At 38.6% G+C, this 15,041-nt stretch overlaps 1 protein-coding gene across 1 annotated transcript; it reads left to right on the top strand.

The window, feature by feature from the left end:
- Positions 1-9,506: 9,506 nt before the first annotated feature.
- Positions 9,507-11,047, top strand: LOC143539884 (GATA transcription factor 21-like). Its single transcript, XM_077033069.1, has 3 exons — positions 9,507-9,754; positions 9,895-10,290; positions 10,426-11,047. The coding sequence occupies exons 1-3, from the start codon at positions 9,554-9,556 to the stop codon at positions 10,828-10,830; spliced, it is 1,002 nt and encodes a 333-aa protein (XP_076889184.1). The 5' UTR covers positions 9,507-9,553; the 3' UTR covers positions 10,831-11,047.
- The last annotated feature ends 3,994 nt before the right edge of the window (positions 11,048-15,041 follow it).

The raw sequence follows: 15,041 nt of genomic DNA on the forward strand, positions 1-15,041 counted from the left end.
GTGAAACTGTTGTTGTTACCACGTTGCACCTTACGAGTTTTCAGACCTTCTAATCGTCAGCAACGTAGGTCTGGCAATAGAAAGTCTGAGCAATGCCGAATTATTCAACGGTCGCTATCCGCTTGGGGTGACCGTGACGGTTTCTTTGAGCTCCTTATATCGCTTTTTAACCAACCCCTAGGAGATGCCCCGGGTGGTGATGCGTTTGTACCCGAGCCTGACAACGCCGGGTTGGGCGCCAATGTTAAACAATGTTTGCGAAAAGTTGCGGACGGGCATTTCACTGCTGCGGTCAAGGTATTATGCTCTTAAGGGGTTGCACCTTTCGGTAAGGATACTTTGAACGCTTTGTTGTCTAAGCATCCCATCATGGCACCTCCGATTATGCCTGCTTCCTTGCTCTCTGAGTCTCCCCTTGTCGTGGACGTTGATAGTGTGCTTGGGTGCATTAAGTCTTTCCCTAAAGGGACTTCGTGTGGGCGGGACGGTTTGCGAGCCCAACACATTTTAGATGCGTTGTGCGGAGAGGGGTCTCCGATTGCGGATGGTTTGCTCAAGGCTATCTCTGCGGTGGTTAATTTATTTTTGGGGGGAAGGTGTCCTAAGGTGTTGGCAGAGTTTGTTGCGTCTGCCCCACTTACGCCGTTGCTTAAACCGGACAATGGGATTAGACCTATTGCCGTTGGGGCCATTTGGAGGCGGTTGGTCTCTAAGGTGGCTATGAGGGGTGTCGGGAAGGAGATGGTTAAATACCTCGGTGACTTTCAATTTGGGGTGGGAGTCCCCAGTGGGGCAGAGGCCGTGCTTCATAGCGCGAACAGGTTTCTAAATCAGTTTCATTCGGATGGGTCATTGGCTATGCTTACTGTTGATTTCTCCAATGCCTTCAACTTAGTAGATAGGACGACCCTTCTACATGAGGTTCGGAGTCGATGTCCTTCCATTTCTCTTTGGGTGGATTTTTTATATGGGCAGTCGGCTAGGTTATATGTGGGTGATACTTTCATTAAATCCACCACTGGGGTTCAACAGGGGGACCCTCTTGGTCCTCTCCTTTTTGCCTTAGCTTTGCACCCACTTGTTCACCAAATCAGAGATCGGTGCAAGCTTCTCTTTCATGCTTGGTACTTGGATGATGGCACGATTATCGGGGATACTAGAGAGGTAGCCAAAGCATTAGATATTATCAGGTCTGAGGGGCCTCGTTTGGGTCTTGAATTAAACGTTAAGAAAACAGAGTTATTTTGGCCAACATGCAATGGGGTGAAGGCACAGGAGGGGTTGTTCCCTTGCGGGATTGGAAGGCCGGTGCTTGGCGTGAAACTCCTTGGTGGTGCTGTAAGCCAGGATGCGGGGTTTATCAGCAGTTTGGCTATGAAAAGGGCATCTAGCGCTGTGGAACTGATGAGCTGTCTCCCAAGACTTCGGGATCCTCAATGCGAGCTTCTTTTGCTTCGCTCATGTATGGGAGTCGCCAAGCTTTTGTTCGGTTTGAGAACATGCCAACCTATGTATGTGGGGGAAGCTGTTTCTATATTTGACAATGGTCTTCGAAGGACGATTGAGGACATCATGGTTTGTGGAGGTCCGTTCTTTGGGGATCTCCAATGGAGGTTGGCATCACTTCCGATCCGTTATGGGGGGTTGGGTCTCTGTTCGGCCGAGGATGTATCTACATATGCTTTTGTGGCTTCGAGAGCACAGTCGTGGTGTTTGCAAGACCATATTCTTCGGGGTTGTGATATTTATGTGTTGGACTCTGATTATGGGTGTGCGATGGATCGTTTACGTACTTCACTTCCAGATTTTGATCTTAGCGGGTTCTTTAATAAGGACACCGCCCCCCCTAAAGCCCAACATGTTGTGGCGAGTGCCTTATTTAGTGGAATCGTCAAGAGTTTAGAAGTGAAGTTTGATCTATCCCCTCGCCAAAAGGCGGTGTTTGAATGCCTTCGGGCTCCTCGGGCTCAGGATTTTCTAACGGCCATCCCCATTGAAGGATTAGGCCAACGTATGTCGGGTTTGGAGTATCGGGCTATCCTTAAGTACCGGTTAATGATCCCTATGTTCCCGACGGATGAACCTTGCCCAATTTGTCGTAAGGTCTGTTTGGATTCTTTTGGTGACCATGCGGTGCATTGCAAAGAATTGCCTGGCTTTAAATACAGACATGATCTGGTTAGGGATGTTCTGTGTGATATTCTTAAACGGGCAGGGATTTCTGCTAAAAATGAGGCCCCTGTTAACTTTCTCACGGATCCTATTGAAGGGAGGTCTACTTTACGACCAGCTGATATTCTTGTGTTCGGGTGGGCAGGGGGGAAACACGCCTGTGTGGATCTTACAGGAGTGTCTCCTCTTATTGGGCTCAGGGACCGTGGGTTTGTTGTGGGTCAGGCTGCGTTGAAGGCTGAATCGGGCAAAGTTGTTAAACACGAGAAAGCTTGTTTAGATAATCAACATGTCTTTCTACCATTTGCCTTTGATACATTTGGTTTTCTGGCTCCAGAGGCTGTGAAATTTTTGAGTAGGGTTCAGCGCGTCGTACACGGAACCTCTTCAGCTTCTAGGTCCCAAAACTTCGTTTTTAGCAGGATTGGCTTTGCTGTTCAAAAGGGGGTTGCGGCGCAACTTGTTGCCCATTTGCCTGCCACTTTATTGTAATCGTTTTATAGTAAATTATATATAACTTCATGAGTAAAAAAAAAAAATGTTCTTCATCCGTCTTTGTCCTTAAAAAAAAAAAAAAAAAAATTAAACTTTTAGAACATTTTGTCTAAGGCGTGTTCTTTAGCAAATCACTATACTAAGACTATGCGTAGTGAAACGGCTACAAATTAGGGCGTTTTACGTCGTGTGACGCCCAGTCAGCAAGGGATGATAATTTATTTTTGGAGTGTAATGGTGTAAGGGCTATATATATATATATATATATATATATATATATATATATATATAAAACACACACACACAAAGTAATATAATAATACTATTTCTTTTCCTCTTCCAGCGACAAAAACCTCCCGCCCCCACCCCATTTCGTTCCAAAATTGTCCCAGGGGGTGGTATTCCTCCCTAAATTCGCACAAAATCGCCCCTTCTTGTCGCCCAGTAAACCTAATTGAAAGTTTCTTTTAACACGTGTCATTCATTCAATATATATTGATTTATGTAACACCCCGCCCCTCGCACCACCAATATTGTCCGCTCTGCCCACAAAGAGCTCACGGATTTGTTTTTGGTTGCCCAAAACACGTTGGTGATTGAAGAGGCAGGACATTACTTATGAACCAGTGATCTCTCTTGTCCACGGCCGATGTGGGATAGTCTAAGAGTGGGACAATGTTGTGTTTGCCAAGGGTGTTACAGACAAACCCCCTTTGGACTCATCGTCCTCGATGAGGCGTATCCCAACATCCCGAACGGCACAAGAGTGGCTTTGATACCAACTGTAACACCCCGGCCCCTCGCACCATCAATATTGTCCGCTCTGCCCACGAAGAGCTCACGGATTTGTTTTTGGTTGCCCAAAACGCGTTAGTGATTGAAGAGGCAGGACATTACTTATGAACCAGTGATCTCTCTTGTCCACGGCCGATGTGGGATAGTCTAAGAGTGGGACAATGTTGTGTTTGCCAAGGGTGTTATCTGTCACACCCCGACCAAAGGCGGAACATGTCGGGGTGCAACGTGATTGGACAAATACATAAGACACTATTAAAGTGAAAATATTTAATCAACTCATTTATTTCACAAATCAATAAACAACACATCTTAGTCATACAAACAAATTGAACACAAGTAAACAAATATATTGTTCGTTTTACTAATATCCTAATAGTCTTGGTAACGTTTTCCGTCAACTCCTCAAGTCGATAAAAGTCAAACCTGTAACAATGCATAAAATAATATTTTGTCAACACGTATGTTGGTGAGCAATTTCATAGTTTGAGTATATATAATATGAGCGAAATCCACAAACTTATATGAGACTATAAATTAAAGCATCAATCGTGGCATATAAAACATATGTAAATGAGGATCCTCTCTACTCGGTAACAACCGACATACTCGGATAATGAGGCCCTATTCTACTAGCACAAGGCTAAGTAGTTAGGGGAGCGTATGATCATACTTTAATGAGGCTCAACAACAACATAAAAATAAACACTCGCGCACGTAAAGCATATGAGGCATATAACACACAATAGAGCAAGTATTCCAAGTATCATATACCCTAAAGTTTGTGGTTTGAGAAAAATGTATAATAAATCATTCTTGTTTTGAATAAGTATGCATGTTACCCCCAAAACATAAAAGGGAAAACGGGGGATGAAATGTACTCACCTCGATTGACGAATCGAGAAATAATAAATGATCAAACTATAGAAAGCTTGCGAACGAAACGAACGAATCCGACTTGAAAGCTATTATTCGTTCACGGGGTCGTCGGGTAAAGGTTGCCGGAGATGAAGCAACGGAGGGCCGAAAGAGAGGCGGGGAGAGAACAGAGAGATAGAGGCGGAGAGGAAAGGAGACGGAGTGAGAGAGGGATGCGGCACCGGCGGCCGGTTTTCCGGTCGCCGAAAAAACGCGCGAAGAGAGAGAGACAGAGACGAGATAGAGAGATAGAGAGAGAGACTGACGGCGGGAGAGAGAGAGAGCGTCTGGTGTGTGTGTGTGTGTTAGGACTCGCCGGAGGTGGCCGGGATCTTGAATGACGGCGGCGGCGCCCGGAAAGAGGGAAGGAAGAAGATGGTGTGGATGGGAGGTGGTGGTGGCGTTGGAGGTGGGTGGTGTTCGGAGGTTGGAGGTCGGAAATGGTGGCCGGAAAACGTCTTCGCCGGAAATCGGCTAGGGGGTGGCGGCTGTGGTTTAATATAAAGATAGGTTTAGGGTTTTTGGTTTATATAGATGGGTTATAGATGTTACATTTTTGGCCCCTCAAGTTTCAATAATTGTTTAATACGAGCTTAAAGGTTTGTACAACTCATAACGACTTTACGAAAAGCATTTTGAACTCCTTAAGTTTTTTTTTAACGATAGTATAATATGACAAACATCGATTTATTTACGGTCGAGGTATATTATAATATTATATAATAAATAAATAAATAAGGTTCTAAATTGTTGAGTTGGTTTTACGTATTAAAATTTTACAAAAACGAATGTAATTCGAGATCTGAATTTGTCGAATGTCACAATTTACGTGGTCCCGTCTAAACTCAATAGTTTTGTCAACCCTTAAATCTCTTAATAATCTATATGTCAACTATCGTTTCATTTTTGTTTGCATTAAATGCTTAAAGTAACTGATATTTGGAATTTAGAATAGGAATTAAGAGTATTTTTAGAAAAAAAATATTTTTCTATCAGAAAATGAAATATTGAAATATATCACAAACTTGTGAACATTGACAACCATTTCTACTTCGTTTTAACGGAGAGAAGCAAACAGGCCGAAGTTTTCAACTGTGAACCGGGATTGATCAAATCAATTCGAATGCATTTCTTTTAACTTATGAATACAACCTGAAAGCAATATATAGTGATCGATCAGTCTAACTATTTGTGTTTGCTTTGGCAGGTTGAAGCAAGTCTAGTTTATCACCAAGGTTTGCAAAATATTAGTCATTCCGATCATGAACTTGCAAAGATACATATGATTAGTTTTTATGATATGTTGTCTCTATATAAATCAATTCCAACAGAATATTTGTAACTTATAGATAATACAAGTGAATTATCAGTTGTATTCTTTTAATGATTCGGTCTGTCTAACACACAAGCTTAATTTCAACCTAGTGTATAGTTAACGAAACTGAATACACACTTAGAACCGCAACATTTGCACCTTATAACGAAAACGATTGAATACACAAGTGATGACACTTTGTATGAACCATAACAACCGATTTAACACGTCCCAATAACAAACGAAGAAACCGTATAAACTTGAGATTGCATGCATGTGTGAGATCGATATGTCGGGATCTTGAGATCCTAAAATAACGCCGACTTGATGAAAAAAACAGGAGCAGTAACTTTCATTGCCTGATATATAACGCCTAGTTGCAAATGGGAGGTAATTGTGGTCCTAACAAATATACTACAAATTGTACATTAGGCAATACAAGTTGTAAAATCGATCACGGACAACAGGTAACAACAAAGCCAGATAGGAGTCGCCTCTAGCAACCTCCGATAAGACATCACCTTATCACTAACTCAATATATTCCTGTACAATAATAATAATAATAATAATAATAATAATAATAATAATAATAATAATAATAATAATAATAATAATCATATTATCATCACACCACATGCTTACCACTGTTGTACCGTACAAACGGTTTCTAGAATTCATATATTTTAAGTCTCCAACAATATCTAGCCATTTCTTACTCAGAATGTTTGATATTTGATCAGTTAGTGGGTCAATCCGTACTAATTAATAAGATGCAGTCTACATGTAACATTGGTAAATAAACTATACATGGCTTATGATATTTTAAATTTATAACATGTCTTATAGTGTTAAATAGGTACGACGGTTTAACATAAATATTAAACATGAATATTAAACATAATTGTATGTTTCATTTATCAATCACGAGGAATGATGAAGACTAGCTAGCCTACCAATTTCAATTAATAAAAAACAAATGGTGTACTTTTTTATTTAACAGTTTTAATTGTAACTTAAACAGGTTAATTAGGAATTGTCGGCCCCAGCCTATGCAAGTACCAAGTAGGAAGTATAAGCCATCTCAACTATTCTAATGGTGGTAACTATGGTTAGCAAATAGTATGTTACCACTAGTAATTACGGAAAATTTCACATGAGCTACAACAACTTCTTAAATAATGACTATACATAGCAACCGGTACTATAAATAGTACACTTGGCATTTAGAACCGACCATATTATATCATTAACAAGTTAGGTGATCGTAATTGAGTTACTGTTGACAAACCAATTGCAAAAGAAACTAATGTTGCTAGTAACCGAATTACTGTAAACCATTGTAAAGCAAATACTCTTTCACGAAACATTGTGTTATTCAACTGTAAAACAGGTATCTTTGGTTTAAATATGATATATGCTTTTCAACAGAAAATCGCATGCATACTCGTTTTTGTTTCTCTTTCAATTATCAGATTGAAGATTTTAGAGTGAGCAATACACGATTCGAAGCTTTTCGGCCTATTCCCAACTACAAAACATGTAATTTCCTATGTATATATATATTATATCTATTATTATATATATTGGACTCTAAAAATAGAGAAAAACAAATCTCATAAATAACTGGCATGTGTAAAAGTTGATATTTTGGGTGGAGCTAGAGGGGCCAATGCAAACTAACACACATATATATATGAACTTTGAGTTCATGTGATAAAAGAATAATGTGATTAGTATTAATGAGAGATTGGCTTATTATGCATTCCTGTGTATATATATAATTGTGGGGGTGGGGTGGGGAAGGCCATGATGCTGTAATCTTGTCTCAAGCCTGCATATGCATTGATTAAATTTTGGCTATACTATACAATACTATGATGATAGGAGTCATCTTCCCATGCAAAACCTTATCCCAACATCTCACTTTATGTATATGTAAAAAAAATCTGCAATTACCAAAAACATTTATATAACACTGAGTGTGTTACACACGTGCCCGAAGATATATGAATTAATTTGATGCAATTCTTGATCGAAAACTAGTAAAAAAACATCCTAAAACAATCTACCAAAAGAAATTGACTCGTTACTCATAACTCGCTTGTTATTACTTAGTAAGCACGTATATAAATCAGATTGTTATTTACTTTTTAGTTATTCGAAATTTATCAAAATTCAAAAAAAGCCATATCGAGCGGCAAATTGTAATTATCAGCTTAAGATGATCACTTAATGTTTGCTTGTCTCAGTTACAAATATGTAAAGCATATATAATATATCTATATATGGTTTAGCCCATAGAAACTATGTGTCCTTTTTATAAAAAGAACATCATCATATGATGATTATGTGAAGGTCTGTCACATGTGTGGCTATAAATTTATTTTTCCGAACACCCACATAAAAAAAAATAATTTGTAGTCCTGTGGCCACATGAGTCATGAGACAAATTTTGGGGATCAACATTTTTGCAGATAGATTTGTCAATGTCGTGCGTCATGCATGTATTTTGAAGTATAAAATTACGGTTGTTTATTGTTTCATTTCATCAATTAAATGATTTTTTTTATGTATATAACAAAAAAAATGAAGACATATTTATTTATTTAGACCATCTATATAGCTAGCGAGAGGGTGTCAAGTGCTTTATGTCGGAAATTAATGTTTGACTGGCTTCGATAGTTGAATCTTGGCCTCAATGATATATAACAAAGTGTTTAGCTAAATGTCTATATACATAGCTGGGATATATACTTCTAATTCTACTCTACAATTAACAACGGGAGTCGAAACCTTAACCTTAGAAAACAAGGCAATATTTAACACGCTAAGATATGATACTAAACTAAATGCCCTTTGGTAGATATAATTGTACATTTGTACTTATGGTTAGATTTTGTTTAAAACATGGTATTTGTCAAACAAAATATCAATGCAAAAGGGGAAATACTTTTGACAAATATTTTAAATGCTTCATTTTCTCTCGTAAAAGTTACTTAACAATATTTTACACATAAAAAACCACTATGTTTTTGAAAATTTTGAATACTTTTGGTAAGGGCACACGAAAATGTATGTTTATGGTTGCTTCCCATAGATATAGGTCCGATGTCTTAAGCAAAGTCCATAAAACTTGTAATATCATGTAAACCCATTTTACAAATAATTTATTTACTAATTAATTCCATCAGTTGTGGCGGTGTTTCATAATCATCACTGGATCATTTGGCTGCATCACGGAGTGTCCTATCTTCTTAATAAGAATGTTACAAAGCATCATAATTAAATTATTTCTTCTTATTCATAATAAACTAAAATTAATTAATGTTTAAGTAATTTTACTAGTGATTGTTAGCAGAATGTAATTTCCAGATTCATTTTTTAGTAGTATATTTTTGTATCTTATGTGATAGAATAAAGATTTCATCATCTCCACACTTATAATTATAATTATGATTTCAATGGCTTGTTTGTTTGTTCAAGTATATTTTCGTTAAAATTTAACGGACTTTATTTGATTAGTTAACCAAATCAATTAAGTTTTTACACATACTTTTAAATTAGTCCAATTTTAGCATTTATCTAATTTTACTTAATGGGTGATCTAGTGACTAGTGGTCTGGTATTGAAATAATGTTTACCTCAACAAATAGGATAATGAGTTTAAATCTTTGTAAATTCAAGTGTGTTAAAAAAAAATACACTAATGTTACTTACAATATTTAAAACTTGTGGTTTAAAATCACGTGAAGGGCGTATGCAGCAACTAGCAAAGCAATTTTATCTCCCTTTAAAAGACTTGTTCATTCATCCATTTAGCTTCTATTCGCTTGCCACAACTAGCTAGCTAGCTAACAATGGCTTCCATCTTTAATTCATCTTCCAACAATCATTCACCATACCCAAGTGATCACTATCATGAAGACCACCAATACTTGAGCCCTAATTATCAAGCTTCACCGCCTTCGAATTCACTCACAACCCATCTTTTCTTGAACTCAAGTGATCAAAATGGGTTCTTCAATCAAGAATTAAAGCCTCCACATCATCGACACGAGGTAACTAGTCATCTTGATTGATCATGTATTATAAGATCATCTTGATTCTTGATGATAGTATATATTTCTCAAAGCATATAATTTTTTGTTCAATTATATATGTATGGTAATTTTGATATATCTTGATCAATCCCTTGCAGGGTGATAAATTTGGATCACAAACATACAAAGAGCACCAAACCGAGACGAATAAAAATATGAATAACGGAAAAGGAGTCGAATTTTCTACATGGAACAAGAGTGGGATCAATAATAATATGAACAATGATTTAAATGAAGTGAAGTGGATGTCTTCCAAGATGAGGGTGATGCTTAAAATGAAGAAATCCAATCATGTGATTAATCCAAACAATTATAGTCCTACCAATAGAGAAGTGAAGAAGCTTGAAGATCATAAACATCCCACTTCACCAATGGAGGAAACCTATAATTCAAGCAATAATACTTCTTCAAACAATAGCATACCGATTAGGGTTTGTTCGGATTGTAACACCACCAAGACGCCTCTATGGCGAAGCGGACCTCAAGGTCCTAAGGTAAACAAAATATTTTCTTTCGCTAATTGAACAATGATCAAATACTCTAATTTACGATTTAGTAGTTACTGTGTCAGTAAGAGCTTCGTGCTACAGCTGATATTTTATCGTGTTTTTTTTTTCTTTTTTGTGTAGTCGCTTTGCAATGCTTGTGGAATTCGACAAAGGAAGGCAAGAAGAGCGATGGCAGCAGCCGCCGCAGCCGAAAACGGCAATAGCAATGTTTTCATTGATCAATCTATCATGAGGCCCCTAAAGGTCACAAAAACTCAACACAAGGATCACAAGAAACCACATAAATTAGGTCAAGTTACAAAATACAAGAAAAGGCAATTCTCTAAGCAAATCACTCCACCATCATCACCATCACCGTCTCCTTCACCGTCTAATTCATCTTCTCCGGCGAGAAAGAATTTTGTGGAGGAATATCTAGTACGTTTGAGCAAGAACTTAGCATTTTACCATGTGTTCCCACAAGATGAAAAAGAAGCAGCAATACTACTAATGGCACTCTCTTGTGGCTATGCTCATGAAACTTGAATTTTTCTATTAATTATTAATTTTCTCTTATTTTGCAAGTGAGTTATAGTGATTTATTAAAAACATAAGTGGTTACCTTCAGTTTAATTTAGTTAGTGATCAGTGTGGTGAGCTATATGTTTTGTATAAGAATCAATATGTAAGATGAACATACATGTTGATAACCAAAAGTATTAATGGATCTCATGTTTTCTTCATATTAAAGTTATGTAATAATAATCAAGAATATTTATAATATATTTGATCCATACGTGCTAGCTTCTTTACTTTTTTGTTGTTCAAAAAGAATCTTGTAAGTACAACGATCTGTGAATCTGCCAATAAGTTAGATGCAGAAAAAAGATCGATGATGATTCAAGAATTGGGCAGAAACTACTTTCTTTTTGGGAATCCCTAACAGTCAGTGTTGATGTTTCAAACACTAAATAAATAAATAAAGAGTAACCTAAAAGAAAAACCCTACCACTGTTTTTTCATTTTCTTTTTCTATTTTGTTATTTTATTTTATTTTTTTCACAAAGAATACAGGCTTAAACCCGAGAAACATGACACATGAGTGAGATTTGAACTCACGACGTCAAACATAAGATACCCTTAAATGAACCTAAGGTAAAACTTCCAATTATACATTATGATCTATAAATATTACTGTATTCAAATATGTATCGATTCTATTAGTTTCAATTCTTTCGAACAATTATTAGTTTACATTTGGTGATCATCATATACATATATACCTTCTTCAACACCTAGGGACTATACGCTATGGGGCGCCCATGGCTGAGGTGGCGGCGCCGTTGGGCGCCGAACACCGCCGTGGGGCGCGGTCCAACCAAGGGCGCCGAAGGTTGGGTGGTTTCAACGCCGGCGCGGTTGATGGTGAATGTGGGTCCCCCTCTCACACACACATACATACATATGCATCTATAATATATATAAATGAAGACATAAAAATCCGACGTGTCGCGATGTGGTCGCTCCCCCTTTTTTTGGAGTCACCAAGTTTGCTTGATTTTTAAATGGGGGCTTCTCATGCATTTGACCCGAATTCATGGGTTTGGGTCTTACCAAACCCAGATATTCCTTAAACGGGTTATAACATCTCATTAAATTAAAAACTATTCTCACCAAATTATTTATGTAAAATCCTATAAAATAGGCTATAATAAAAAAAATTATCTTATTTTTTCTAAAAAAAGATATATATATTATTTAAATTAAAAAACCAATTTGATAGTAAAAAAAAATAAACGGGTCTGGATCTCATCAAACCATAAGTATATTATTAACTTTCATAAATATTATTTATAATTAAAAACCAATTTCATGGTAAAAAAAATAAACGGGTCTTGGGTCTCATCAAAACCATATAACATTTAAACCGGGTTATAACATTTCATTTATTTGTGAAACAATTTATCATTAAACCATAAGTATATTATTAACTTTCATACAATAAAAAATATAAATTAAAAAAATAAATAAATATTGGTGGGGGCCATTTGGAGAAGATTGGTGTCGAAAGTCGCTATGAGTAAAATAGGGAAAAAGGTTGCTGCTTATCTAGGGGATTTCCAATTCGGGGTTGGGATCCCTAATGGGGCAGAAGCGGTATTGCATAGTGCTAACAGATTTTTGAGCGCGTTTCATTCTGACGGGTCACTGGCTATGCTCACTGTTGATTTTTCTAACGCCTTCAACGAGGTGGATCGGACGACCCTTCTCAGGGAAATTAGCTGCATATGTCCATCCATCTTCCCATGAGTCCAGTTTTTATATGCCCGCCCTGCCCGTTTATATGTGGGGGATACTCATATCGGGGCTTTTACTAGGGTGCAGCAAGGGGACCCCCTTGGCCCTCTTCTTTTTGCGTTGGTCCTTCATCCGCTCATCCTTAGGGTGCAGGGGACCTGTCCCTTGCCCTTCCATGCTTGGTATTTAGACGATGACACTATTATTGGTAAGGCTGAGGAGGTCGCTAGAGCGTTGGGCATTATTCGCTCAGAGGGGGCGTCTCTAGGGCTTAGGCTTAATATTCGAAAAACAGAGGTTTTTTGGCCGTCATGTGATGATTCGAAGAAAGTGTCGGGTTTATTCCCTGGAGAGATTAGCAGGCCTGCGATGGGAGTTAAACTCTTGGGGGGAGCGGTTAGTCGGGATGCAGGGTTTATTTGGTCTTTGGCAACTAAAAGAGCTTTGAGAGCGGTTGAACTTATGAAACGCCTGCCGAACCTGAGGGACCCCCAAAGTGAGCTCCTTTTGTTACGCTCGTGCATGGGGGTTGCTAAGTTAGTGTTTGGGCTCCGGACCTGTCAACCTGAACATGTCAAAGAGGCTGTGTCCATCTTTGATGCGGGCCTGCGGGGGGCAATTGGAGATATTGTTGTGTGTGGAGGACCGCATTTTGGGGACCTCCAGTGGAGGTTGGCTTCCTTCCCTATGCGTTGCGGAGGCTTAGGAATTTTCTCGGCTGAGGATGTCTCCGCATATGCATTTGTGGCTTCCAGGTCTCAGTCGTGGAAATTGCAAGACCACGTCCTGCGAAACGCTGGTGTTACGGGGGTAGATCCTGACTACTCTTTTTCACTTGGTAATATTGGAACAACTCTCCCGAACCTTGATATAGGCGGTTTTACTGATAAGGAGACCGACCCCAAGAAACCTCAACAAACCTTGGCGAGTGCTCTTTATGGTAAACACGTACATGATTTGGAGGAGCGATTCGATATGACCCCGAGACAAAAGGCAGTTTTAGCTTGTCTCAAGGGGGCTCATGCCCATGATTTTTTGACTGTTGTGCCCATTGAAGGTCTTGGGCAACAGATGTCGGCAGTTGAATACAGAGCCATCCTTAAATACCGGCTTATGATTCCCCTTTTCCCTCCAGATGAATTATGCCCCATTTGTAAAAAAGCTTGTTTGGATAGATTCGGTGTACATGCCCTCCACTGTAAGGAATTGCCGGGATTCAAGTATCGTCATGACTGGGTTACAGATGTGTTATGGGATGTGCTTAGACGTGCCGGGATCTCTGCCAAGAAAGATGCACCGGTTAACTTTTTAATTGATCCGCGTGAGGGAAGATCTACCCTGCGTCCTGCGGATGTTCTTGTGTTTGGCTGGGCAGGGGGTAAGCATGCGTGTGTTGACCTCACTGGGGTGTCCCCGTTGGTGGGGCTGAGAGACAGTGGCTTCGTACTGGGACAGGCGATTTTGAGAGCGGAGTCTAGGAAGGTTGCTAAGCATGAGACATTGTGTTTGGAGAATCAGCACGTGTTCATTCCATTTGCCTTCGACACTTTTGGATCCCTAGCTCCCGAGGCGGTTCGCTTCTTGGAGCGGGTGCAGATGGTGGTCCACAGTGACTCGCAGAGCCCGAGGAACCAAGGATTTATATTTAGTAGAATAGGCTTTGCGATTCAAAAGGGGATAGTGGCGCAGCTTGTTGCTCGCTTACCCATTATCCAGATGTAGTTCGGTTTGTGTTATATATAAAAGGATCAATATTTCAAATGTAAAATAAATATTAGAACAAACAATATAAAACAACCCCCGTAATACGGGGGATAAAAACTAGTATATATATATATGGGCGCCTTTGGGACATTAAACCATAGCGAGGCGGGCTTCGATGCCCCCTGTTGTTTACGTGGCGGTGACATGTCACGGTGGAGGGGCTACGAAGCCCCTCACCATAGCGTATAGTCTTACCATCTGTCTAAAAACTGATCATGTGTTGCAGAAAAGAGACAAAAGTGTTATAGTGAGATGAAGAGAGACTGAAAGGTGATCTTTTTGTTGCAGAGATGTGTCTGCAAATGGTTTCACTGGAAGCCATTCAGCAGCTAGCAATGGATTGATCATTGTTCTTCAAGTTGCAAGAATATGTATGGCATATTGGCATGTTCCATAAATAAAGGTATTGATATTGATCATTGTTAGGATAATTAACTTATTTAATTATGAAATTTATCGGCTAATTACATGTAATAAACTTAAAAATCAAGAGTAAAATATATATGATAGTCATTTTTTAAAACTATTTAGTTGAATATAAAATTATTAATCATGAGTCAAGTTATTCTACAAATAGGAAACCCCTAAAAAATAAGAAAATGTTAATAACAAAAAATCATAACACAAAAATATAAATAAAAAAGTAAAAAAACTAAAATGTTTCATCCGTATTTCTCGATAAAAAAACGCAATGC

This window comes from Bidens hawaiensis, unplaced genomic scaffold, assembly GCF_021521415.1.
Source record: "Bidens hawaiensis isolate Kalapana, Puna unplaced genomic scaffold, B.hawaiensis_p1.1 tig00012085_1, whole genome shotgun sequence".
In the NCBI taxonomy this organism is placed as follows: Eukaryota; Viridiplantae; Streptophyta; class Magnoliopsida; order Asterales; family Asteraceae; genus Bidens; species Bidens hawaiensis.

What these genes read in the sequence shown, in the direction of transcription:
- LOC143539884 (XM_077033069.1), top strand. Translation starts at nt 9,554, where the DNA reads ATGGCTTCCATCTTTAATTCATCTTCCAACAATCATTCACCATACCCA. An exon ending in CTCCACATCATCGACACGAG is followed by an intron (nt 9,755 to 9,894) that starts GTAACTAGTCAT and finishes AATCCCTTGCAG; the next exon opens with GGTGATAAATTTGGATCACA. An exon ending in GCGGACCTCAAGGTCCTAAG is followed by an intron (nt 10,291 to 10,425) that starts GTAAACAAAATA and finishes TTTTTTGTGTAG; the next exon opens with TCGCTTTGCAATGCTTGTGG.